The 24,282-nt window shown below is 49.9% G+C and overlaps 1 protein-coding gene across 1 annotated transcript in view; it reads right to left on the bottom strand.

Moving 5' to 3' along the window:
- Positions 1–2,312: 2,312 nt before the first annotated feature.
- LOC123481332 (ryanodine receptor 2-like) overlaps positions 2,313–24,282 on the bottom strand; it is a gene marked incomplete at its 3' end in the record, with an annotated part of 54,909 nt that continues 32,939 nt past the window's right edge. Inside the window, exons 5-15 of the mRNA XM_045218657.1 lie at positions 23,271–23,394; positions 21,763–21,878; positions 20,856–20,923; positions 17,980–18,101; positions 17,217–17,266; positions 13,333–13,393; positions 12,500–12,738; positions 12,110–12,191; positions 9,694–9,824; positions 7,415–7,542; positions 2,313–2,508 (exon numbers count right to left, since the gene is read on the bottom strand). Of these exons, the coding sequence (XP_045074592.1) occupies positions 2,313–2,508; positions 7,415–7,542; positions 9,694–9,824; positions 12,110–12,191; positions 12,500–12,738; positions 13,333–13,393; positions 17,217–17,266; positions 17,980–18,101; positions 20,856–20,923; positions 21,763–21,878; positions 23,271–23,394 (1,317 nt within the window). The remainder of the gene's footprint in view (positions 2,509–7,414; positions 7,543–9,693; positions 9,825–12,109; positions 12,192–12,499; positions 12,739–13,332; positions 13,394–17,216; positions 17,267–17,979; positions 18,102–20,855; positions 20,924–21,762; positions 21,879–23,270; positions 23,395–24,282) is intronic.

Raw genomic sequence — 24,282 nt, forward strand, 5'->3', positions numbered from 1 at the left:
AAACAAATCAAAATATATTTTATATTTGAGATTCTTCAAAGTAGCCACCCTTTGCCTTGATGACAGCTTTGCACACGCTTGGCATTCTCTCAATCAGCTTCACCTGGAATGCTTTTCCAACAGTCTTGAATGAGTTCCCCCATATGCTGAGCACTTGTTGGCTACTTTTCCTTCACTCTGCCGTCCGACTCATCCCAAACCATCTCAATTGGGTTGAGGTCGGGTGATTGTGGAGGTCAGGTCATCTGATGCAGCACTCCATCACTCTCCTTCTTGGTAAAATAGCCCTTACACAGCCTGGAGGTGTGTTGGGTCATTGTCCTGTTGAAAAACAAATGATAGTTCCACTAAGCCCAAACCAGATGGGATGGCGTATCGCTGCAGAATGCTGTGGTAGCCATGCTGGTTAAGTGTGCCTTGAATTCTAAATAAATCACTGACAGTGTCACCAGCAAAACACCCCCACACCATCACACCTCCTCCTCCATGTTTACGGTGGGAACCACACATGCGGAGATAATCCGTTCACCTACTCTGCGTCTCACAAAGACACGGCGGTTTGAACCAGAAATCTCCAATTTGGACTCATCAGACCAAAGGACACATTTCCACGGGTCTAATGTCCATTGCTAGTGTTTCTTGGCCCAAGCAGGTCTCTTCTTCTTATTGGTGTCCTTTAGTAATGGTTTCTTTGCAGCAATTCAACCATGAAGGCCTGATTCATGCAGTCTCCTCTGAACAGTTGATGTTGAGATGTGTCTGTTACTTGAACTCTGTGAAGCATTTATTTGGGCTGCAATTTCTGAGGCTGGTACCTCTAATGAACTTATCCTCTGCAGCAGAGGTAACTCTGGGTCTTCCTTTCCTGTGGCGGTCCTCATGAGAGCCAGTTTCATCATAGCGCTTGATGGTTTTTGCGACTGCACTTGAAGAAACTTTCAAAGTTCATGACATTTTCCGTATTGACTGACCTTCCTGTCTTAAAGTAATGATGGACTGTCATTTCTCTTCGCTTATTTGAGCTGTTCTTGCCATAATATGGACTTGGTCTTTTACCAAATTTGGGCTATCTTCTGTATACCCCCCTACCTTGTCACAACACAACTGATTGGCTCAAACGCATTAAGAAGGAAAGAAATTCCACAAATTAACTTTTAAGAAGGCACACCTGTTAATTGAAAAGCATTCCAGGTGACTACCTCATGAAACTGGTTGAGAGAATGCCAAGAGTGTGCAAAGCTGTCATCAAAGCAAAGGGTGGATATTTTAAGAATCTGAAATATAAAATATATTTTGATTTGTTTAACACTTTTTTGGTTACTACATGATTCCATATGTGTTATTTCATAGTTGTGATGTCTTCACTATTATTCTACAATGTAGAAAATAGTAAAAAAATAAAGAAAAACCCTTGAATGAGTAGGTGTGTCCAAACTTTTGACTTGTAGTGTACCTCTCTGTTGATATCGCATACATTTTTGAGCATTTCACACATTTGTCCAAATACTGACTTTTAGCCCTCGGTGGTCTATACCAACTTCCTACGAGAATAGGCTTTAGGTGAGGCAGATGAACCTGTAGCAGTGGAGGCTGGTGGGAGGAGCTACAGGAGGATGGGCTCATTGTAATGGCTGGAATGGCATCACGAGAACGGTATCAAACACACATGGAAACCACATGTTAGACTCCATTCCTTTTAATTCCATTCCAGCCATTACAATGAGCCCATCCTCCTGTAGCTCCATCCCACCAGCCTCCACTGGCCTGCAGCCGTATTACTTCCACATCATCGGACGTGAGATCCTCTCTCAGCCTGACGGGAATATGACTGGACATCCTGTATAAAGAAACACCTCCTCCATTTACGTTTCTATCTTTCCTGTATATTCTATTACCATGTATCTGCAGCATCACTGGAAGTATCTAAGTGTGTTTCAGAGATGGCCAGAATATGAACGTGTTGTGATGTTAATTAGTTGTCCATTTCGTGAACCTTGTTTCTCAGGCTACATATGTTTAATATGAGCTATTTGTAGTCATTTTCTGGGTTGCTTGATTGTTTTTAGTGCCAGGCTGATCCGAGGCAGATATGTCAGTGACATTAACATTTGAGTCAACGGCTTCCCACAGTGGGCTTCTTCCTAAGGCAGACAGTTTCAGTGCAAACAGTGGAATTCAATTCTATGGGCTTGTGATTATTGCTGACGATCCCCTCTGATGACGTATGACGTTGTGGTAACTACACACGCATAGCAACCAAGACACTGACAGTAGGCTAAACCGCTTTTGGTAGGTAAAAGGTGTGTCTCTACCTGCGAGTCGTTTCATCCAGGCCCCCTCATCAATCCCCAGGTTATTGTAGATGATCTTCAGGATGTTGCCCAGTAGAGTATTCATGTGGTCTGAGGTGAGGTGAGTGCAGCAGCTGTCTGCCGTCTCTGGAGGGTTGTTCTCTGGGCCGTGCTCCCACCAGTGAGACATGTAGCTGCATAGCATGGGCAGCACCACCTGAGGATAAGCAAGGACAGGGGAAATGTTCATATCAAATGTTTAAGGAATGTTGTCTTTTCAATCATTTTCTTCTCTCTGTAAGGGGGAAGAGTTGGGAGAGGGAGGGGGAAAAGCTGGGAGGGGGAGAGGCTGGGGCTGAGAGGGGGAGGGGCTGAGAGGGGGAGAGGCTGGGGCTGAGAGGGGGAGGGGGAGGGGGGTGGGAGGAAGTGCTGGGAGGGGGAAGAGCTGGGAGGGAGGGGCTGGGAGGGGGAAGGGCTGGGAGGGGGAAGGGCTGGGAGGGGGAGGGGCTGGGATTGAGAAGGGCTGGGAGGGGGGGGGCTGGGAGGGGAGGGGCTGGGATTGAGGGCTGGGAGGGGGGAGGCTGGGATTGAGAAGGGCTGGGAGGGGAAGATCTGGGAGAGGGAGGGGCTGGGAGGGGCTGGGAGTGGGAGGGGCTGGGAGTGGGAGGGGCTGGGAGTGGGAGGGGCTGGGATGGGATGGGGAAGGGCTGGGAGAGGAAGAGCTGGGAGAGGGAGGGGCTGGGAGTTGGATGAGTAGTACATCATATAAGAGCCAATGCATTAGTTACAAGCTTTCCACTTCATACACATTTCTAATTGGCAGATATTCAAGTATGGACTACAGGATTTCAAATGTTCATGTGTACAAGAACTTGCGTACAGTGTCCCAGTGACCATTTCACCTAGATGGACGTCTTTGAGCAGACCAGTTCTATGTATAAAGGGCTAAGTAGTCCTCCAGCCAGCGGTCCACAGAAAATCAGGTTGGCTTCCGTTCCTTCCAGTTAACAAGAATGACTGTCTTGACTGAACGGCAACCCAATGATAACAAACGATTCTTAACATTAGACAGTATATTTTCTGGGCTTTGACCAAGTAAACATGAGATGGACACATTTGGAAATTCAACATAAAACATTTCAGACAAAACAAACAACTTCAGACCAAAATGTTTTCACTGCAGGGCATTCCCACAACATGTGAAGTAAAGAGCCGTTGCTACCACAGTTGCGCCTGCATAAGTTAGATTTGTATCCATCTTTGAGATACGTACAGGGGTGATATAGGCTCTACACAATATAATAATAATAATAATAATAAGCCATTTAGCAGACATTTTTGTGTATGGGTGGTCCCGGGGATCGAACCCACTACCCTGGCATTACAAGCACCGTGCTCTACCAGCTGAGCTACAGAGGACCACGAATACCTTGTACTGAATGATCTTATACCTAACACATTTTTAAAGCGGTCGGACCCCTTCTCCAAATAGTGTCCCATTGTTATGGAGAAGTGTTCAGGTCACGCTCCCATGCTAACTGAATAGGGGAATATGCGTTTGGGATGGGGAAAAAACAGTCTATAAATGCCTGATACAGTTCCTCTCGTGGAGGCAGCTTTCCTGAGGTTCTGATCTAACTCTGTACCAGAGGCAGGTTCAGCATCTTCCTATTTACCAACCTTGTATACGACTGCCTTAAACTGTCGGTACGGTAAAAATGAAGAATCGCTCAAACCCTAACCTGCCTTCACTTGGGGAAAAAGGATAGAATATCATCTTTAACCATCTGACCAATAGATGAAATACCGTGGCTATGAGAGGGTCTATTATCCAAAGTGTTTCCCCCGAGCTCTAAACAGGGGGTCATGTCAGATGGGACCGGATGGAAGAGACGGACCTTTAACACCCAACCTTCTGGGTAGCATCTTAACAATGCTACGTGAGAACCTGATAATTACACTGTCAAGGGCAGTAGGGGGTTTGAGCCAGTAACACATTGATGCCATGGAAACAGACCTGCGTTGTGACATTATCCTCTCCTCTAACCACTCCCAGCTGCATATGTAAGATAAGCCCATGTAAGGGGATATCTTGAATCATATGACAAGTAGTAGAAGAATCCATCGGGGACGCCCAGCCCACCTTTGAATCTAGGTACAGTCAGTTTCCTATAACCCCTATCCTGGGTTTCTGATTGTTCCATAAGAACTGCGAGGAGAGAGTTTGTACCTCGTTAAACCACGACTGTGGGAACTGGAGTGGGATGGAAGAGATGACATATGCTAGTCTAGGTAATACGTTCATCTACAAAATGTCAGCTCTGCCCCATCGCTTAAATGTCATCCCTGATGACCTGGACAACTCTAGGTCCATTTAGGCTGAATATAATATAAATAATAATATGCCATTCAGCAGACGCTTTTATCCAAAGCGACTTACAGTCATGTGCGCATACATTTTAACGTATGGGTGGTCCCGGGGATCGAACCCACTACCCTGGCGTTACAAGCGCCATACTCTACCAATTGAGCTACAGAGGACCACTTTCTATGGGCAATATCTTGGTTATGGGGGGGGATACTATTTCAATTCCTAGATACTTCATGCCACTAGTCTTCCAAAAGAAATGGGGGGACCTACTAAGTCAGCCTGAAATGTGTGTGGGTTGAGAAGCATATCCTCACTCTTACTCCAGCTGATCTTGTATCCTGAGAGGGAGCCGAAGGAGTCAATCCTTTTCAAGACTGCTGGTAGGGAGATTGCAGGGTTACTAAGGGTGAGTAGGATGTCGTCAGCGTATAGCTCTAGTGGTTAAGACCGTTGTGCCAGTAACCGAAAGGTCGCTGGTTCTAATCCCAGAGCCGACTAGGTGAAAAATCTGCCGATGTACCCTTGAGCAAGGCACTTAACCCTAATTGCTCCTGTAAGTCGCTCTGGTTAAGAGCGTCTGCTAAATGACAAATGTAAAAATGATTCAATTTGAACTCATGTTCATAAACACACCTGGGATGGTCTTCTCAGCACATACGGCACCTGCCAGGGGTTCCAATGCTAAAGGAAATATGAGAGGACTAGCAGGGGCGACCCTGTCTCACACCTCATGGAGACAAAATGATCCCCTGACCCAGCTAATCAACATCGGACCAAAGCCAAACTAGGTGAGCGTATGAAACAGGTACGGCCGTTCTATCCCGCCGAAGGCCTCCAAGGATTCTGCTATAACGGGGGTTTTTAAGAGAGCGAGCCTAGAACATTCTCGGAGAGACGACCTGGGATGAACCCAACCTGGTCTAGATGAATTATTTACGGGATTACCGTCTCTAAGCGTAGGGCGAGGGTCTTGGCTAATATTTTATAGTCCCCGTTTTTAACAGACTTAAGGGTCGGAAACTTCCTCGCTGTAAAGGGTCCTTACCAGGCTTGGGTAGCAGAGAGATAGTGGCTCGGCACATGGACGGGGCATAGATTCGGACTCTAGTGCTTCATTCAAAATAATTTCAGAAGGATCGGGGACAGCTGTTTTTTTTAAGCATTTGTAGAATTCAGAGCAAAAGCTGTCTCCTCATGTACCAGTTTCTGTAGATCTGCCCTGGTAGACAGGAGGGAGGTTCTCAAGTCTAGGTTCAACGGGTCTGACAAACGTTCCTCCTCCAGTCCTTTAAGCTCCAAGGACAGTTTACACTTTCTCTGATTGTTTTCATTTTTCAGCTGATGAGAAACTAATTATCCAACCCCTTCAAGTGGCCTTAAAAGCTTCCCAGACAGTGGCAACTGAAGTCACAGAGTTAAGGTTCAATTCAAAGAATTCTGTGATCTTGTCACTTATCAAAGTAGTGACCTCCTTGTTCTTCAAGAGGAAGGTGTTCAGCCTCCACTGTCGAAATATAAAGGAATTAGCAGGGGGGAATGTCACACTCTCACACTCACACACACACACACACAATGACGTTCCATGGAACACTGACTTTTCTTTGCATCAATTGGAAGATTCTTTGCATCATTGTTGCACCACTAATGGCCACTTCCAGACAATATATTGACCTTTGGCTCCATCTAGTGGTTATTGGAAATGGTGTTGTGTCCCCACAGTCACATTTAGGGGCTGGTATGTTTGAGACAAATTAACCATTTTCTTTATTTGTGCTATATTTATTTAGAATATGTTATTATGAAATATTACCTCTGATAATGTGATGATGACTTCACTATCAAAGCAAGGAATTAAGAACATGAATTGATGCACTATGGGGGGGGGTTGGCAGTATGGGCATGGTAAGCCGGGGGGTTGGCAGTATGGGCATGGTAAGCCCGGGGGGGTTGGCAGTATGGGCATGGTAAGCCCGGGGGGGTTGGCAGTATGGGCATGGTAAGCCCGGGGGGGTTGGCAGTATGGGCATGGTAAGCCCGGGGGGTTGGCAGTATGGGCATGGTAAGCCTGGGGGGTTGGCAGTATGGGCATGGTAACCCGGGGGGGTTGGCAGTATGGGCATGGTAAGCCCGGGGGGGTTGGCAGTATGGGCATGGTAAGCCTGGGGGGTTGGCAGTATGGGCATGGTAACCCGGGGGGTTGGCAGTATGGGCATGGTAAGCCTGGGGGGTTGGCAGTATGGACATGGTAAGCCCGGGGGGGTTGGCAGTATGGACATGGTAGCCGGGGGTTGGCTGTATGGACATGGTAAGCCGGGGGGTTGGCAGTATGGACATGGTAAGCCCTAGATATGGGGCTAAACCGTTTTTGACTGCACCCGTAGTTTATGCTTTTGGCATCTGATTCCTTAATTTTTTTTTTACCTTAAAAGAAGAACAGCTGTTTGAGAACAAAGGGGCTTGTGATATTTCAATCTCAGTTTCCTTATGATAAATGTTTATTGCACAAGAGGAGCTTAGGAGTCTATGTTAATGGATGCTGAACCAGGAGCATGTCTTCCATGTCTTATACCAGGCAGGGCAGGACGGCTATTTACAACGTTGTTTACTGGAGCCCTTCCTGTATCAACCTCATGGAGACCAGGTGTGATGTTTTTCATACCATTTCATTCATTCACTCCGTTCCAGCCATTATATAAGCCCGTCCTCCCCAATTAAGGAGCCACCAGCCTCCTGTCAATAAACCAGTCTCTACCTCCATAACGTGAGGCATCTGTGTGTAGTGCAGGCCGGACTCAGCCAGATCCATGATCTCCTCTAGAGACTTCTCCAGGGATGGGATGACTGGACACACCTCTCCTACCTGGGAGGGCAGGCCTAGAGCTGGGGGAACAGGGAGGAAGAGAGGACAGAGGGTGGGAAATTTAGAAAACAAGAGAGAGAGAGAGAGAGAGGTACAGAGAGAGAGAGAGAGAGAGCGGTACAGAGAGAAAGAGAGAGGGTGGAGGGAGAGAGAGATATAGAGAGAGAGGGTGGAGGGAGGGAGAGATAGGGAGGGAAAGAGAGAGGGTGGAGGGAGGGAGAGATAGGGAGAGAGGGTGGAGGGAGGGAGAGATAGGGAGAGAAAGAGAGAGGGTGGAGGGAGGGAGAGATAGGGAGAGAAAGAGAGAGATAGGGAGAAAGAGAGAGGGGTGGAGGGAGAGACATAAGAGTAAGAGAGGGAGAGTGATAAAAGGTGATGGTGTGAGAGACATAAAGACTGTATGCAGTCATTCCACAATTCAGTTTGCAACATCTATGCCAAGCTTCTCTCCATCTCTCCATCCATACCGATCCTGTCTTTGATTCTAAAACACTTGAAGGACATACAGTGGGGAGTACAAGTATTTGATACACTGCCGATTTTGCAGGTTTTCCTACTTACAAAGCATGTAGAGGTCTGTAATTTTTATCATAGGTACACTTCAACTGTGAGAGACGGAATCTAAAACAAAAATCCAGAAAATCACATTGTATGATTTTTAAGTAATTAATTTGCATTTTATTGCATGACATAAGTATTTGATACATCAGAAAAGGAGAACTTAATATTTGGTACAGAAACCTTTGTTTGCAATTACAGAGATCATATGTTTCCTGTAGGTCTTGACCAGGTTTGCACACACTGCAGCAGGGATTTTGGCCCACTCCTCCATACAGACCTTCTCCAGATCCTTCAGGTTTCGGGGCTGTCGCTGGGCAATACGGACTTTCAGCTCCCTCCAAAGATTTTCTATTGGGTTCAGGTCTGGAGACTGGCTAAGCCACTCCAGGACCTTGAGATGCTTCTTACGGAGCCACTCCTTAGTTGCCCTGGCTGTGTGTTTCGGGTCATTGTCATGCTGGAAGACCCAGCCACGACCCATCTTCAATGCTCTTACTGAGGGAAGGAGGTTGTTGGCCAAGATCTCGCGATACATGGCCCCATCCATCCTCCCCTCAATATGGTGCAGTCGTCCTGTCCCCTTTGCAGAAAAGCATCCCCAAAGAATGATGTTTCCACCTCCAAGCTTCACGGTTGGGATGGTGTTCTTGGGGTTGTACTCATCCTTCTTCTTCCTCCAAACATGGTGAGTGGAGTTTAGACCAAAAAGCTCTATTTTTGTCTCATCAGACCACATGACCTTCTCCCATTCCTCCTCTGGATCATCCAGATGGTCATTGGCAAACTTCAGATGGGCCTGGACATGCGCTGGCTTGAGCAGGGGGACCTTGCGTGCGCTGCAGGATTTTAATCCATGACGGCGTAGTGTGTTACTAATGGTTTTCTTTGAGACTGTGGTCCCAGCTCTCTTCAGGTCATTGACCAGGTCCTGCCGTGTAGTTCTGGGCTGATCCCTCACCTTCCTCATGATCATTGATGCCCCACGAGGTGACATCTTGCATGGAGCCCCAGACCGAGGGTAATTGACCGTCATCTTGAACTTCTTCCATTTTCTAATAATTGCGCCAACAGTTGTTGCCTTCTCACCAAGCTGCTTGCCTATTGTCCTGTAGCCCATCCCAGCCTTGTGCAGGTCTACAATTTTATCCCTGATGTCCTTACACAGCTCTCTGGTCTTGGCCATTGTGGAGAGGTTGGAGTCTGTTTGAGTGTGTGGACAGGTGTCTTTTATACAGGTAACGAGTTCAAACAGGTGCAGTTAATACAGGTAATGAGTGGAGAACAGGAGGGCTTCTTAAAGAAAAACTAACAGGTCTGTGAGAGCCGGAATTCTTACTGGTTGGTAGGTGATCAAATACTTATGTCATGCAATAAAATGCAAATTAATTACTTAAAAATCATACAATGTGATTTTCTGGATTTTTGTTTTAGATTCCGTCTCTCACAGTTGAAGTGTACCTATGATAAAAATGACAGACCTCTACATGCTTTGTAAGTAGGAAAACCTGAAAAATCGGCAGTGTATCAAATACTTGTTCCCCCCACTGTAGTCCACAACTCAGTTTGCAACATTTTATGCCAACCAGAATCTTTGTCTCTGCCTACAGTACCTGTTCTGTCACGGGAGCCCTTGGTGATGTAGATGGAGTAGTTGTTGAACTTGTTGAGCTCAGGTTCCAGGAAGGCCACAGGGAACGCCCCCGAGAACGCTGCAAGACATTCACCTAGGGCTGGACGCTGCCTGCAGGAGGATGAGGAGGAGGAAGGGGGAGGAGGAGGAGAAAGGAGAAAGTGGAAGGAGGGGGAGGAAGGAGAAAGAGGAAGGGGGAGGAAGGAAGGGGAGGAAGGAAGAGGAGGAAGGAAGAGGAGGAAGGGGGAGGAAGAGGAAGGGGGAGGAGGAGGAGGGAGAAGGAGGAAAGGGGAGGAGGAGGAGGAGGAGGAGGAAGGGGGAGGAGGAGGAGGAGGAGGAGGAGGAGGAGGAGGAGGAGGAGGAGGAGGAGGAGGAAAAGGAAAAGTGACAGCTCATTGTCAGGAATAACTGGCTTCACATCCTTTTACTAGATTTAATGCAATATTCAAATGAGCCACATAACAAATTATGTTTGTTGTAAATGCATGAAATGTGGTGTCAACATAGTTAGTACAAGGATCTAGACAGGACACATTGCCATTTTTAGATTGTCATTATCTATCATACTTCCAGTGTCAATCAAAGTTGTGATTTTGAGAAAATGTAAAAAAACATTAAAATGACCTCAGCATATGAAGTCGTGAATACATGTCACGTGAATGTTTATTGGTCAGTAGCAGCCATGTTGTTTGACATGCTAGCCTAGAAAACCATCATTTGAGAGAGCTTGGTCCATAGATACCGTTGGTCCATAGATACCGTATATCCAGTGATGTACAGATCGGTCTTTCGGTGCCAGAGGAGTAGCGTTTGAAGTGTTTTTCACAACATTCTAAATGGAGGAAAATACATGATGGTGGACCTTAAAGGATCCCCCCCAGAGAAAGTAGCCACCACTATTTTGATGTTTGTCTCCATGGCTGTTTGGCTGTTTGGTTCCATGGCTGTTTGTCTCCATGGCTGTTTGGTTCCATGGCTGTTTGTCTCCATGGCTGTTTGTCTCCATGGCTGTTTGGCTCCATGGCTGTTTGGCTCCATGGCTGTTTGGCTCCATGGCTGTTTGGCTGTTTGGCTCCATGGCTGTTTGGTTCCATGGCTGTTTGGCTGTTTGGCTCCATGGCTGTTTGGCTCCATGGCTGTTTGGCTCCATGGCTGTTTGGCTCCATGGCTGTTTGGCTCCATGGCTGTTTGGTTCCATGGCTGTTTGGCTCCATGGCTGTTTGGCTGTTTGGCTCCATGGCTGTTTGGCTCCATGGCTGTTTGGCTGTTTGGCTCCATGGCTGTTTGGTTCCATGGCTGTTTGGCTGTTTGTCTCCATGGCTGTTTGGCTCCATGGCTGTTTGGCTCCATGGCTGTTTGGCTCCATGGCTGTTTGGCTGTTTGGCTCCATGGCTGTTTGGCTCCATGGCTGTTTGGCTCCATGGCTGTTTGGTTCCATGGCTGTTTGGCTCCATGGCTGTTTGGCTGTTTGGCTCCATGGCTGTTTGGCTCCATGGCTGTTTGGCTCCATGGCTGTTTGGTTCCATGGCTGTTTGGCTCCATGGCTGTTTGGCTGTTTGGCTCCATGGCTGTTTGTCTCCATGGCTGTTTGGCTCCATGGCTGTTTGGCTACATGGCTGTTTGGCTCCATAGCTGTTTGGTCCATCGCAGTCGCGAAGAGGAATAACTTTGTAGCTTTTTCTGATTAATAAACAATACCATGCTGGTGGGTGGCAACATTCAAATAAAACCCAGCCCAGAAACAAAATGTAGGCTGAAAATGTCATATCAGGAAAAGACACCCCTTTCCCATGGATTTGCACAAAGTGGGCAGTTCAGAATTGTCACGTCAAGCCCAAATATATCATACTTTGACAAAAACGACGACTTACTGACTTAAATTGTTGCGCAACATCATAGGTAAGCTCTGCCCATCGTCTTTCAGCTCTACTGGTGTGGGCATTTAAAAAACATTTCAAATTAAATGTGTTCCTTGTGAGGAGAGGGGCTTATGTAACGAATTTCAGGACAGCGTGACCTATCAAAGTTTAGCATTTTAAATCGCTTGTTTAGCGCCACCATGTGGCCAACTGGCATGGCACTGCGTCGCAGTGCTAGCTGTGCCACTAGAGATCCTGGTTCGAGTCCAGGCTCTGTCGCAGCCGGCCGCGACCGGGAGACCCATGGGCGGCGCACAATTGGTCCAGCGTCGTTCAAGGTAGGGGAGGGTTTCACCCAGCTTCTCTGCTTGGACCCCTAATTATACATTTCTGTTATGGACATGAATGGTCTAACTGGTTGGATGATATATTTTAAACCATTTCAACCAGTTTTGCCAGCTGGGTAGCTGATCAGTTCCAAGATACCCTGTCTTCCTCACAATCATCATATTCATATTGAATTCATTTTGACATTACCTTTCTACATAGATGCTGTTGTTGGTGCCAAGACCATACAGGCTGTTGAGTATCCTATAGCACGACACCTGGACATCATCCACTGTGAAGACAACAAGGAAAGTCTACTTACACATAGGACCATTACAGGGGTTTATAGTTGGACTACGATAAGTCGTCAGTATTAAAAAGGCATTCACTTATTTACTGGTCCTTTAAGCCAGCTACACATAAAGCCTTTTTAATTAACGATGCCTAATGAGGGCTTGTCTCGTGTGTGAGCTACAGGTAAATGCCTTTTCATCATTGGCCAATAGGTGGTGCTACAAGCTCCCATCAGGCTTTTGGTGGAATTGCCCCCTATATCAGGTTTTGTTCAGAGAACGTGAACGCATCTACAGGTACGCATACATATGAGGTCTTCCCCGAAGAGGTTCTGTCCGATGTGCTGGAACAGAGAAGACAGGACGGGGAGCAGGGCCACGCTGGTGTAGTTGATGATCTGGGTTACTCCTTTGGGCTGGGACTGGCTGTGAGTGAACTGGCCCTGTTTCAGATTCTCTAAGGTCTTCTCCAAGTCCTCTGCCGCGTTGTCAAAGAACGCCCTCAACGCGGCCTTCACCGTCTCCAGACCCGTCTTCATCACCGTCCTGGAGAAGAGACACAGATTATATTATGATCAGTTGGTAAAGCACGGCACTGGTACCGGCAGGACTGTGGGTTCGAATCCCAGGGCCACCCATACTTAATAATAAGCCATTTAGCAGACACTTTTATCCAAAGCGACTTAGTCATGTGTGCATACATTTTTTCATATGGGTGGTCCCGGGGATCGAACCCACTACCCTGGCGTTACAAGCACCCATGCTCTACCAATTGAGCTACAGAGGACCATTTAAAATTTATGCACACATGACTGTTAGTGGTTTAGGAGAACAGCGTCTGCTTTAATGGCATATTATTATTATTATTATTATATTATTATTAATGTAGATACCAAAGCAACCATGAACTCCCAATCACACCGAGCTATCTCAAATGCACAGGTTGTGGTGATGCGTACAACACGTTAAGAGATGTCTGGATCCTTACAGTGTCGGGGGCCAGATTCTAAATCCGCTGGACAACGGTGAAACGATATGTGTTGAGAAACAACCTTTAACAGGTCACGGCATCAGCTAACGGGGATCCCAATAAACATTCAGACACCCTCAACATGAATAGAGTTCATAAAGGTCCCTCACCTGGCGTCCAGTGTCTGGCCCAGTATGTGAAGACAGTTGACTATGGAGGTAGCATGGTTTCCTGCGTAGACATGAGGCGGCGTTATAACGTGGCGCTGTGGCGCCACACCGTACAGAAGAGCTGAGACATGCATCAATACAGAACCACAGTCCAGTGTACTGGAGCTGGGGTCAAGGGGTAGGAGCTGGGGGAAGGGGTAGGAGCTGGGGACAGGGGTAGGAGCTGGGGACAGGGGTAGGAGCTGGGGACAGGGGTAGGAGCTGGGGACAGGGGGTAGGAGCTGGGGAAGGGGTAGGAGCTGGGGACAGGGGTAGGAGCTGGGGACAGGGGTAGGAGCTGGGGTCAAGGGGTAGGAGCTGGGGGCAAGGGGTAGGAGCTGGGGACAGGGGTAGGAGCTGGGGGACAGGGGGTAGGAGCTGGGGACAGGGGGTAGGAGCTGGGGTCAAGGGGTAGGAGCTGGGGACAGGGGTAGGAGCTGGGGGACAGGGGTAGGAGCTGGGCACAGGGGTAGGAGCTGGGGACAGGGGTAGGAGCTGGGGGACAGGGGTAGGAGCTGGGGGGAAGGGGGTAGGAGCTGGGGACAGGGTAGGAGCTGGGGACAGGGGTAGGAGCTGGGGGAAGGGGGTAGGAGCTGGGGGGAAGGGGGTAGGAGCTGGGGTCAAGGGGTAGGAGCTGGGGACAGGGGTAGGAGCTGGGGGAAGGGGTAGGAGCTGGGACCAGGGGTAGGAGCTGGGGGCAAGGGGTAGGAGCTGGGGAAGGGGTAGGAGCTGGGGGACAGGGGTAGGAGCTGGGACCAGGGGTAGGAGCTGGGGACAGGGGTAGGAGCTGGGGGACAGGGGTAGGAGCTGGGGGGAAGGGGTAGGAGCTGGGGGTCAAGGGGTAGGAGCTGGGGTCAAGGGGTAGGAGCTGGGGAAGGGGTAGGAGCTGGGGGACAGGGGTAGGAGCTGGGGGCAAGGGGTAGGAGCTGGGGACAGGGGTAGGAGCTGGGACCAGGGGTAGGAGCTGGGGACAGGGGTAGGAGCTGGGGACAGGGGTAGGAGCTGGGGGGAAGGGGTAGGAGCTGGGGGCAAGGGGTAGGAGCTGGGGACAGGGGTAGGAGCTGGGACCAGGGGTAGGAGCTGGGGTCAAGGGGGTAGGAGCTGGGGACAGGGGTAGGAGCTGGGGACAGGGGTAGGAGCTGGGGGGAAGGGGTAGGAGCTGGGGACAGGGGTAGGAGCTGGGGGCAAGGGGTAGGAGCTGGGGTCAAGGGGTAGGAGCTGGGGTCAAGGGGGTAGGAGCTGGGGAAGGGGTAGGAGCTGGGGGACAGGGGTAGGAGCTGGGGGGAAGGGGTAGGAGCTGGGGGCAAGGGGTAGGAGCTGGGGGAAGGGGTAGGAGCTGGTGGCAAGGGGTAGGAGCTGGGGTCAAGGGGTAGGAGCTGGGGTCAAGGGGGTAGGAGCTGGGGACAGGGGTAGGAGCTGGGGACAGGGGTAGGAGCTGGGGTCAAGGGGTAGGAGCTGGGGTCAAGGGGGTAGGAGCTGGGGACATGGGTAGGAGCTGGGGACAGGGGTAGGAGCTGGGGGAAGGGGTAGGAGCTGGGGACAGGGGTAGGAGCTGGGGACAGGGGTAGGAGCTGGGGTCAAGGGGTAGGAGCTGGGGTCAAGGGGTAGGAGCTGGGGTCAAGGGGGTAGGAGCTGGGGACAGGGGTAGGAGCTGGGGACAGGGGTAGGAGCTGGGGTCAAGGGGTAGGAGCTGGGGAAGGGGTAGGAGCTGGGGTCAAGGGGTAGGAGCTGGGGACAGGGGTAGGAGCTGGGGACAGGGGTAGGAGCTGGGGTCAAGGGATAGGAGCTGGGGAAGGGGTAGGAGCTGGGGTCAAGGGGTAGGAGCTGGGGACAGGGGTAGGAGCTGGGGACAGGGGTAGGAGCTGGGGTCAAGGGGTAGGAGCTGGGGACAGGGGTAGGAGCTGGGGTCAAGGGGGTAGGAGCTGGGGACAGGGGTAGGAGCTGGGGACAGGGGTAGGAGCTGGGGACAGGGGTAGGAGCTGGGGTCAAGGGGTAGGAGCTGGGGACAGGGGTAGGAGCTGGGGACAGGGGTAGGAGCTGGGGACAGGGGTAGGAGCTGGGGACAGGGGTAGGAGCTGGGGACAGGGGTAGGAGCTGGGGACAGGGGTAGGAGCTGGGGGCAAGGGGTAGGAGCTGGGGGAAGGGGTAGGAGCTGGGGGAAGGGGTAGGAGCTGGGGACAGGGGTAGGAGCTGGGGACAGGGGTAGGAGCTGGGGACAGGGGTAGGAGCTGGGGACAGGGGGTAGGAGCTGGGGGAAAGGGGTAGGAGCTGGGGGAAGGGGTAGGAGCTGGGGGGAAGGGGTAGGAGCTGGGGACAGGGGTAGGAGCTGGGGACAGGGGTAGGAGCTGGGGTCAAGGGGTAGGAGCTGGGGACAGGGGTAGGAGCTGGGGGACAGGGGTAGGAGCTGGGGACAGGGGTAGGAGCTGGGGACAGGGGTAGGAGCTGGGGGCAAGGGGTAGGAGCTGGGGACAGGGGTAGGAGCTGGGGGACAGGGGTAGGAGCTGGGGTCAAGGGGTAGGAGCTGGGGACAGGGGTAGGAGCTGGGGGACAGGGGTAGGAGCTGGGGGACAGGGGTAGGAGCTGGGGATATGGGTAGGAGCTGGGGGCAAGGGGTAGGAGCTGGGGACAGGGGTAGGAGCTGGGGACAGGGGTAGGAGCTGGGGACAGGGGTAGGAGCTGGGGACAGGGGTAGGAGCTGGGGGAAGGGGTAGGAGCTGGGGACAGGGGTAGGAGCTGGGGACAGGGGTAGGAGCTGGGGACAGGGGTAGGAGCTGGGGACAGGGGTAGGAGCTGGGGACAGGGGTAGGAGCTGGGGACAGGGGTAGGAGCTGGGGGGAAGGGGTAGGAGCCGGGGAAGGGGTAGGAGCTGGGGGACAGGGGTAGGAGCTGGGGTCAAGGGGTAGGAGCTGGGGGACAGGGGGTAGGAGCTGGGGTCAAGGGGTAGGAGCTGGGGGACAGGGGTAGGAGCTGGGGACAGGGGTAGGAGCTGGGGACAGGGGTAGGAGCTGGGGACAGGGGTAGGAGCTGGGGACAGGGGTAGGAGCTGGGGGGAAGGGGTAGGAGCTGGGGGCAAGGGGGTAGGAGCTGGGGAAGGGGGTAGGAGCTGGGGGACAGGGGTAGGAGCTGGGGATATGGGTAGGAGCTGGGGTCAAGGGGGTAGGAACTGGGGTCAAGGGGTAGGAGCTGGGGGGAAGGGGTAGGAGCTGGTGGCAAGGGGTAGGGAGCTGGGGACAGGGGGGTAGGAGCTGGGACCAGGGGTAGGAGCTGGGGACAGGGGTAGGAGCTGGGGACAGGGGTAGGAGCTGGGGGAAGGGGTAGGAGCTGGGGGGAAGGGGTAGGAGCTGGGGCAAGGGGTAGGAGCTGGGACCAGGGGTAGGAGCTGGGGACAGGGGTAGGAGCTGGGGACAGGGGTAGGAGCTGGGGTCAAGGGGTAGGAGCTGGGGGAAGGGGTAGGAGCTGGTGGCAAGGGGTAGGAGCTGGGACCAGGGGTAGGAGCTGGGACCAGGGGTAGGAGCTGGGGGCAGGGGTAGGAGCTGGGGACAGGGGTAGGAGCTGGGGGGAAGGGGTAGGAGCTGGGGGGAAGGGGTAGGAGCTGGGGGGAAGGGGTAGGAGCTGGGGACAGGGGTATTAGACCCAGCATTACACTATAGGTTGTGTCCCAAATGGTACCGTATTCCCTTTATAGTGCACAGGGATCTGGTCAAACGTAGTGCACTACATAGGGAATAGGGTGCCATAGGGCTCTGGTCAAACGTAGTGCACTACATAGGGAATAGGGTGCCATTTGGGACGCATTTTAAATGTCCACACTATCCTTAGAAGCACACTCTTCACAGCCTTCTTACCAAACAATGATATCCTATGTCTGACAAGAACTCCCAGTTTGCAGAACAGACTGAAGAAGAGAAGATGAAGGGGAAAAAAACATATAAGAAAAGAACAAAGACAAGATGTGAGATAATCAAGTGACACACCTTGAAGGAGAAGAAACATAGTCTGCTTTATAAGAGTGAGTGAGTGATGTCTGAATCACTCAGATTCACCCATCTACAGAGCTATAGTCCAGGGTTTCAAAGCAACACTGTGTCAGGACCAGAACCTTATCCAGAACGCTGTAACCTGCCTGGTGTTCAACCTTTCCAAGTTCTCCCATGTCACCCCGCTCCTCCGCACACTCCACTGGCTTCCAGTCGAAGCTCTCATCCACTACAAGACCATGGTGCTTACCTATGGAGCAGCAAGAGGAACTGCCCCTCCCTACCTTCAGGCTATGGTCAAACCCTACACCCCAACCCGAGCACTCCGTTCTGCCACCTCTGGTCTCTCGGCCCTCCCACCCCTACAAGACGGCAGTTCCCGCTCAGCCCAGTCAAAGCTCTTCTCTGTCCTGGCACCCCAATGGTGGAACCAGCTTCCCCCTGAAACTAAGACAGCAGAGTCCCTGCCCATCTTCCCTGCCCATCTGAAACCCTACCTCTTCAAAGAGTATCTCAAATAATCCCCACAGCACCATTCCATTGATTCCATTCCATGTATTATTATTACTCTCATTGTACTACATAGAGTGAAGCAATGTATTGGAGATGCGTTCTAAGTGTAATCCCTCACCTTGTCACCATCTCCTTCTCCTTATTGGAGGCGTGGCCCCCGCTGCTGATTGGTCGGATGGCTGTGGACAGGAAGTAGAGGCGGTGATTCTTGAAGTACTGGTCGACCAATGGCAGGACCACCTAGGGGAGGCCAGCGGTCCATTAGTCTGACAGGTCAGAAACACACTACCCGTTCAAAAGGTTGGGGTCACTTAGAAATGTCCTTGTTTTTAAAAAGACAATTATTATTTTTTTGTCCGTTAAAATAACATCAAATTGATCAGAAATACAGTGTAGACATTGTTAATGTTGTAAATGGCTGTTGTAGCTGGAAACGGCTGATTTTTAATGGAATATCTACAGAGGCGTACAGAGGCCCATTATCAGCAACCATCAGTCCTGTGTTCCAATGGCACGTTGTGTTTGCTAATCCAAGTTTATCATTTTAAAAGGCTAATTGATCATTAGAAAACCCTTTTGCAATTATGTTAGCACAGCTGAAAACTGTTGTGCTGATTTAAAGAAGCAATAAAACTGGCCTTCTTGAGACTAGTTGAGTATCTGGAGCATCAGCAATTGTGGGTTCGATTACAGGCTCAAAATGGCCAGAAACAAAGAACTTCCTTCTGAAACTCGTCAGTCTATTCTTGTTCTGAGAAATGAAGGCTATTCCATGCGAGAAATTGCCAAGAAACTGAAGATCTCGTACAACGCTGTGTACTACTCCCTTCACAGAACAGCGCAAACTGGCTCTAACCAGAATAGAAAGAGGAGTGGGAGGCCCCGGTGCACAACTGAGCAAGAGGACAAATACAGTTTGAGAAACAGATGCCTCACAGGTCCTCAACTGGCAGCTTCATTAAATAGTACCCGCAAAACACCAGTCTCAACGTCAACAGTGAAGAGGCAACTCCGGGATGCTGACCTTCTAGGCAGAGTTGCAAAGAAAAAGCCATATCTCAGACTGGCCAATAAAAAGAAAAGATGGGCAAAAGAACACAGACACTGGACAGAGAAAGATTGGAAAAAAAGTGTTATGGACAGACGAATCGAAGTTTGAGGTGTTCGGATCACAAAGAAGAACATTTGTGAGACGCAGACCAAATGAAAAGATGCTGGAGGAGTGCTTGATGCCATCTGTCAAGCATGGTGGAGGCAATGTGATGGTCTGGGGATGCTTTGGTGGTGGTAAAGTGGGAGATTTGTACAGGGTAAAAGGGATCTTGAAGAAGGAAGGCTATCACTCCATTTTGCAACGCCATGCCATACCCTGTGGACGGCACTTGATTGGAGCCAATTTCCTCCTACAACAGGACAATGACCCAAAGCAAAGCTCCAAACTATGCAATAACTATTTAGGGAAGAAGCAGTCAGCTGGTATTCTGTCTATAATGGAGTGGCCAGCACAGTCACCGGATCTCAACCCTTTTGAGCAGATTGACCGTATGGTACGTAAGAAGTGCCCATCAAGCCAATCCAACTTGTGGGAGGTGCTTCAGGAAGCACGGGGTGAAATCTCTTCAGATTACCTCAACAAATTGACAACTAGAATGCCAAAGGTCTGCAAGGCTGTAATTGCTGCAAATGGAGGATTCTTTGACGAAAGCAGTTTGAAGGACACAATTATTATTTCAATTAAAAATCATTATTTCTAACCTTGTCAATGTCTACATTTCCTATTCATTTTGCTGTATTTTCTATTCAAACTCATTTCATGTATGTTTTCATGGAAAAACAAGGACATTTCTAAGTGACCCCCAAACGTTTGAACGGGGTAGTGTAGTTCATAAGGTGAATGTGAAAGACTCTACCTTCTCAGACAGACTTTGGTCATCTCCTGTCCTATAACCAATCAGTCTGTGTCGCTAGCTAGCGCATCTCATGATTTGGACCTGTGTTGCCCGGTGTTGTCCTGGCCTGGGTATTATCGTGCAAGGCTCTGCTGCTTCTCACTATTGATTTCCTGAGTCGATGGTAAGCGCAGCTCTCTCTGAGCTCATTTCAATTGACACATAACAATATAATAATATATAATAATAAACTATAACTGGACATGTTTTGATCTGTGGTTATAATACAGGAATGCGTCCCAAAACGGCACCCTATTCCCTATGGGGTCCTGGTAAAAAAAATAGTGCACTATATAGGGAATAGGGTGCAGTTTAGGACACAGAGGCACAATGTGTTTCATCACTGGATGACCTCTCTGCTAAATAATAGAGAAAATCAAGATCAAATGCAGTTTCACTAATCAAGTAGACCTACAGTGGGCTCCAGCAGCATTGGGACAGTGACACGCGTTTAGTTGTTTTTTGGTTTTTGTATTCCAGCACTTTGGATTTGAAATGATAGTCCTGAATGAATCGTAAATAATAGTGAGTGAGAAAGTTACAGACGCACAAATATCATACCCCCAAGACATGCTAACCTCTCACCATTACAATAACAGGGGAGGTTAGCATTTTTTTTCTTGGGGGGGTGGGGGTATGATATTTAAGCCTCTGTAACTTTCTCACTCATCATTATTCACAATTTATTCAGGATTATCCGTAATCATGGTAGCATCCACATTAATAATAGAAGTGTTCAGAAATATATTTGATTCTTATTTACAATAAAAGTGACTCCAAAATGACACAATGCATTATTTTTAACCTGCATTATTGAACACAGTTCAGCCGATATGGAAATGGAGGCTGACAGTCTGCACTTTAACCTCATAGCCGTTGTATCATTTCCAATCCAAAGTGCTGGAGTACCAGAGACAAAACAACCCAAACATGTGTCCCTGTATCAGCTCAGTCTATTTAGCTAAATGCTATTTAGTCTTCTGAGGTTCCTGTTTGTGTGTTTTGGGGTTTTTGACGTGGCAGGACATGGTGGAGACAGTCACACCTTTCCAAAGAACTTCATCTGCTGCTCATGAGGAACGGTCTCTCCTTTTGGTGGTGTCCCAACGTCTTCTAGAGGGGAGGGGGACATTACAACACAGACGGAAGTCAAGGATTTAGTGGAATAACAGACGTTAGTACCGTTGATGTTTAAAATTGAAGTAATGTTCATTTAAGTAGCAGACAATGGCTTAATCCCCAATGGCACCCTATTCCCTATGTAGTGCACTACTTTAGACCAGAGCCCTATGACACCCTATTCCCTATGTAGTGCACTACTTTAGACCAGAGACCTATGACACCCTATTCCCTATGTAGTGCACTACTTTAGACCAGAGACCTATGACACCCTATTCCCTATGTAGTGCACTACTTTAGACCAGAGCCCTATGACACCCTATTCCCTATATAGTGCACTACTTTAGACCAGAGACCTATGACACCCTATTCCCTATATAGTGCACTACTTTAGACCAGAGCCCTATGACACCCTATTCCCTATGTAGTGCACTACTTTAGACCAGAGCCCTATGGCACCCTATTCCCTATATAGTGCACTACTTTAGACCAGAGCACTATGGCACCCTATTCCCTATGTAGTGCACTACTTTAGACCAGAGCCCTATGGCACCCTATTCCCTATGTAGTGCACTACTTTAGACCAGAGCCCTATGACACCCTATTCCCTATATAGTGCACTACTTTAGACCAGAGCACTATGGCACCCTATTCCCTATGTAGTGCACTACTTTAGACCAGAGCCCTATGACACCCTATTCCCTATGTAGTGCACTACTTTAGACCAGAGCCCAATGGCACCCTATTCCCTATGTAGTGCACTACTTTAGACCAGAGCACTATGGCAATAGGGTGCCATTGGGGACGTAGCCAATGTAACGTTTTATCCTCACCAGACTCCAGCATGTGTTCGTGGGCCTCGTCTACATAAGTGATGAGCTGCTGCAGAAAGGTGTAGGCAAAACGCTTCTCTATGGAGGGGGTCTCCAGCTCCTGCTCTTTCATGGTCCTGTAGAGATAAACCAGTCAGCCAGCCAGCCAGTCAGTCAGCCAGTCAGTCTCTGTCTGTCTTACAGTTGGTCAGTCAGTCAGATAATCAGTTAACAGCCAGTCAGTCAGTCAGTTAACAGCCAGCCAGCCAGTCAGCCAGCCAGCCAGCCAGCCAGTCAGCCAGCCAGCCAGTCAGCAAGCCAGTCAGTCAGTCAGCAAGCCAGCCAGTCAGTCAGTCAGCCAGCCAGCCAGTCAGTCAGTCAGCCAGCCAGCCAGTCAGTCAGCCAGCCAGCCAGTCAGCCAGCCAGCTAGCCAGCCAGCCAGCCAGCCAGCCAGCCAGTCAGTCAGTCAGCCAGCCAGCCAGCCAGTCAGCCAGCCAGTCAGTCAGTCAGTCAGTCAGCCAGCCAGCCAGCCAGCCAGCCAGCCAGCCAGTCAGCCAGCCAGCCAGCCAGTCAGTCAGCCAGCCAGCCAGCCAGCCAGCCAGCCAGTCAGTCAGCCAGCCAGCCAGTCAGCCAGCCAGCCAGTCAGTCAGTCAGCCAGCCAGCCAGCCAGCCAGCCAGCCAGTCAGCCAGCCAGCCAGCCAGCCAGCCAGCCAGCCAGCCAGCCAGCCAGCCAGCCAGCCAGTCAGTCAGTCAGAGCAGGGCAGTAACACTCACATAATCTCTTCTACATCTTGAAGGCATATTGGCATACAGTGTTACCTTCCTCACCTGGACACAGTGTAGTCTTCCTCACCTGGACACAGTGTTACCTTCCTCACCTGGACACAGTGTTACCTTCCTCACCTGGACACAGTGTTACCTTCCTCACCTGGACACAGTGTTACCTTCCTCACCTGGACACAGTGTTACCTTCCTCACCTGGACACAGTGTTACCTTCCTCACCTGGACACAGTGTTACCTTCCTCACCTGGACACAGTGTGTACCTTCCTCACCTGGACACAGTGTTACCTTCCTCACCTGGACACAGTGTAGTCTTCCTCACCTGGACACAGTGTTACCTTCCTCACCTGGACACAGTGTTACCTTCCTCACCTGGACACAGTGTTACCTTCCTCACCTGGACACAGTGTTACCTTCCTCACCTGGACACAGTGTTACCTTCCTCACCTGGACACAGTGTTACCTTCCTCACCTGGACACAGTGTTACCTTCCTCACCTGGACACAGTGTTACCTTCCTCACCTGGACACAGTGTTACCTTCCTCACCTGGACACAGTGTTACCTTCCTCACCTGGACACAGTGTTACCTTCCTCACCTGGACACAGTGTTACCTTCCTCACCTGGACACAGTGTTACCTTCCTCACCTGGACACAGTGTAGTCTTCCTCACCTGGACACAGTGTAGTCTTCCTCACCTGGACACAGTGTTACCTTCCTCACCTGGACACAGTGTAGTCATCCTCACCTGGACACAGTGTAGCCATTTATCTGAAAGAACTTGAGGATGTCTTGGGCTTTTTCTCTGTCTTTGTGTTTCTCTCTGGCAGTGAGCGTGTCATAGGGCACCAATAAGGGATGGTTCCCCCCTCCTGGAACAAGATCACATCAGAGGAAACACTGAGACAGAGAAATACATGTTGATGGTTCCCCCCTCCTGGAACAAGATCACATCAGAGGAAACACTGAGACAGAGAAATACATGTTGATGTGTGAAAATAGTGTTGGCATTGACCGTGCAGCGTCAGTGAATGAGAGGACTTCACACCATGTCACAGTGACACCTGCTGGTTCTTAACTGAACTGACATCAAACCAGCAGTTAGGAAATCCAGTGCAAAGCAAAACTACTAGTGTACTACTATAGCACGTCATAGAAGCAGGTGTGACTGTTTGAAGAGTCCTCCTCCTTGCATGAAGGTGATGGCATTCCTTCCGCTGTGAGCCCAGCCAACACAGTCGTTAACCTACAGTGCAACTACACAAACAGTTTAAAATCTGCTATCTCAGGTGTTACTTCTGCTGCTGATCTGAGGTGCAGCTAGTTCAGGTCTTCTAGTTCTGTCTAACAGCTATCTCAGGTCTTCTAGTTCTCTGTCTAACAGCTATCTCAGGTCTTCTAGTTCTGTGTCTAACAGCTATCTCAGGTCTTCTAGTTCTCTGTCTAACAGCTATCTCAGGTCTTCTAGTTCTCTGTCTAACAGCTATCTCAGGTCTTCTAGTTCTCTGTCTAACAGCTATCTCAGGTCTTCTAGTTCTGTGTCTAACAGCTATCTCAGGTCTTCTAGTTCTGTCTAACAGCTATCTCAGGTCTTCTAGTTCTGTCTAACAGCTATCTCAGGTCTTCTAGTTCTGTGTCTAACAGCTATCTCAGGTCTTCTAGTTCTCTGTCTAACAGCTATCTCAGGTCTTCTAGTTCTCTGTCTAACAGCTATCTCAGGTCTTCTAGTTCTGTGTCTAACAGCTATCTCAGGTCTTCTA

The sequence above is a fragment of the Coregonus clupeaformis genome, unplaced genomic scaffold (genome assembly GCF_020615455.1).
Source record: "Coregonus clupeaformis isolate EN_2021a unplaced genomic scaffold, ASM2061545v1 scaf1708, whole genome shotgun sequence".
NCBI classification, from domain to species: Eukaryota; Metazoa; Chordata; class Actinopteri; order Salmoniformes; family Salmonidae; genus Coregonus; species Coregonus clupeaformis.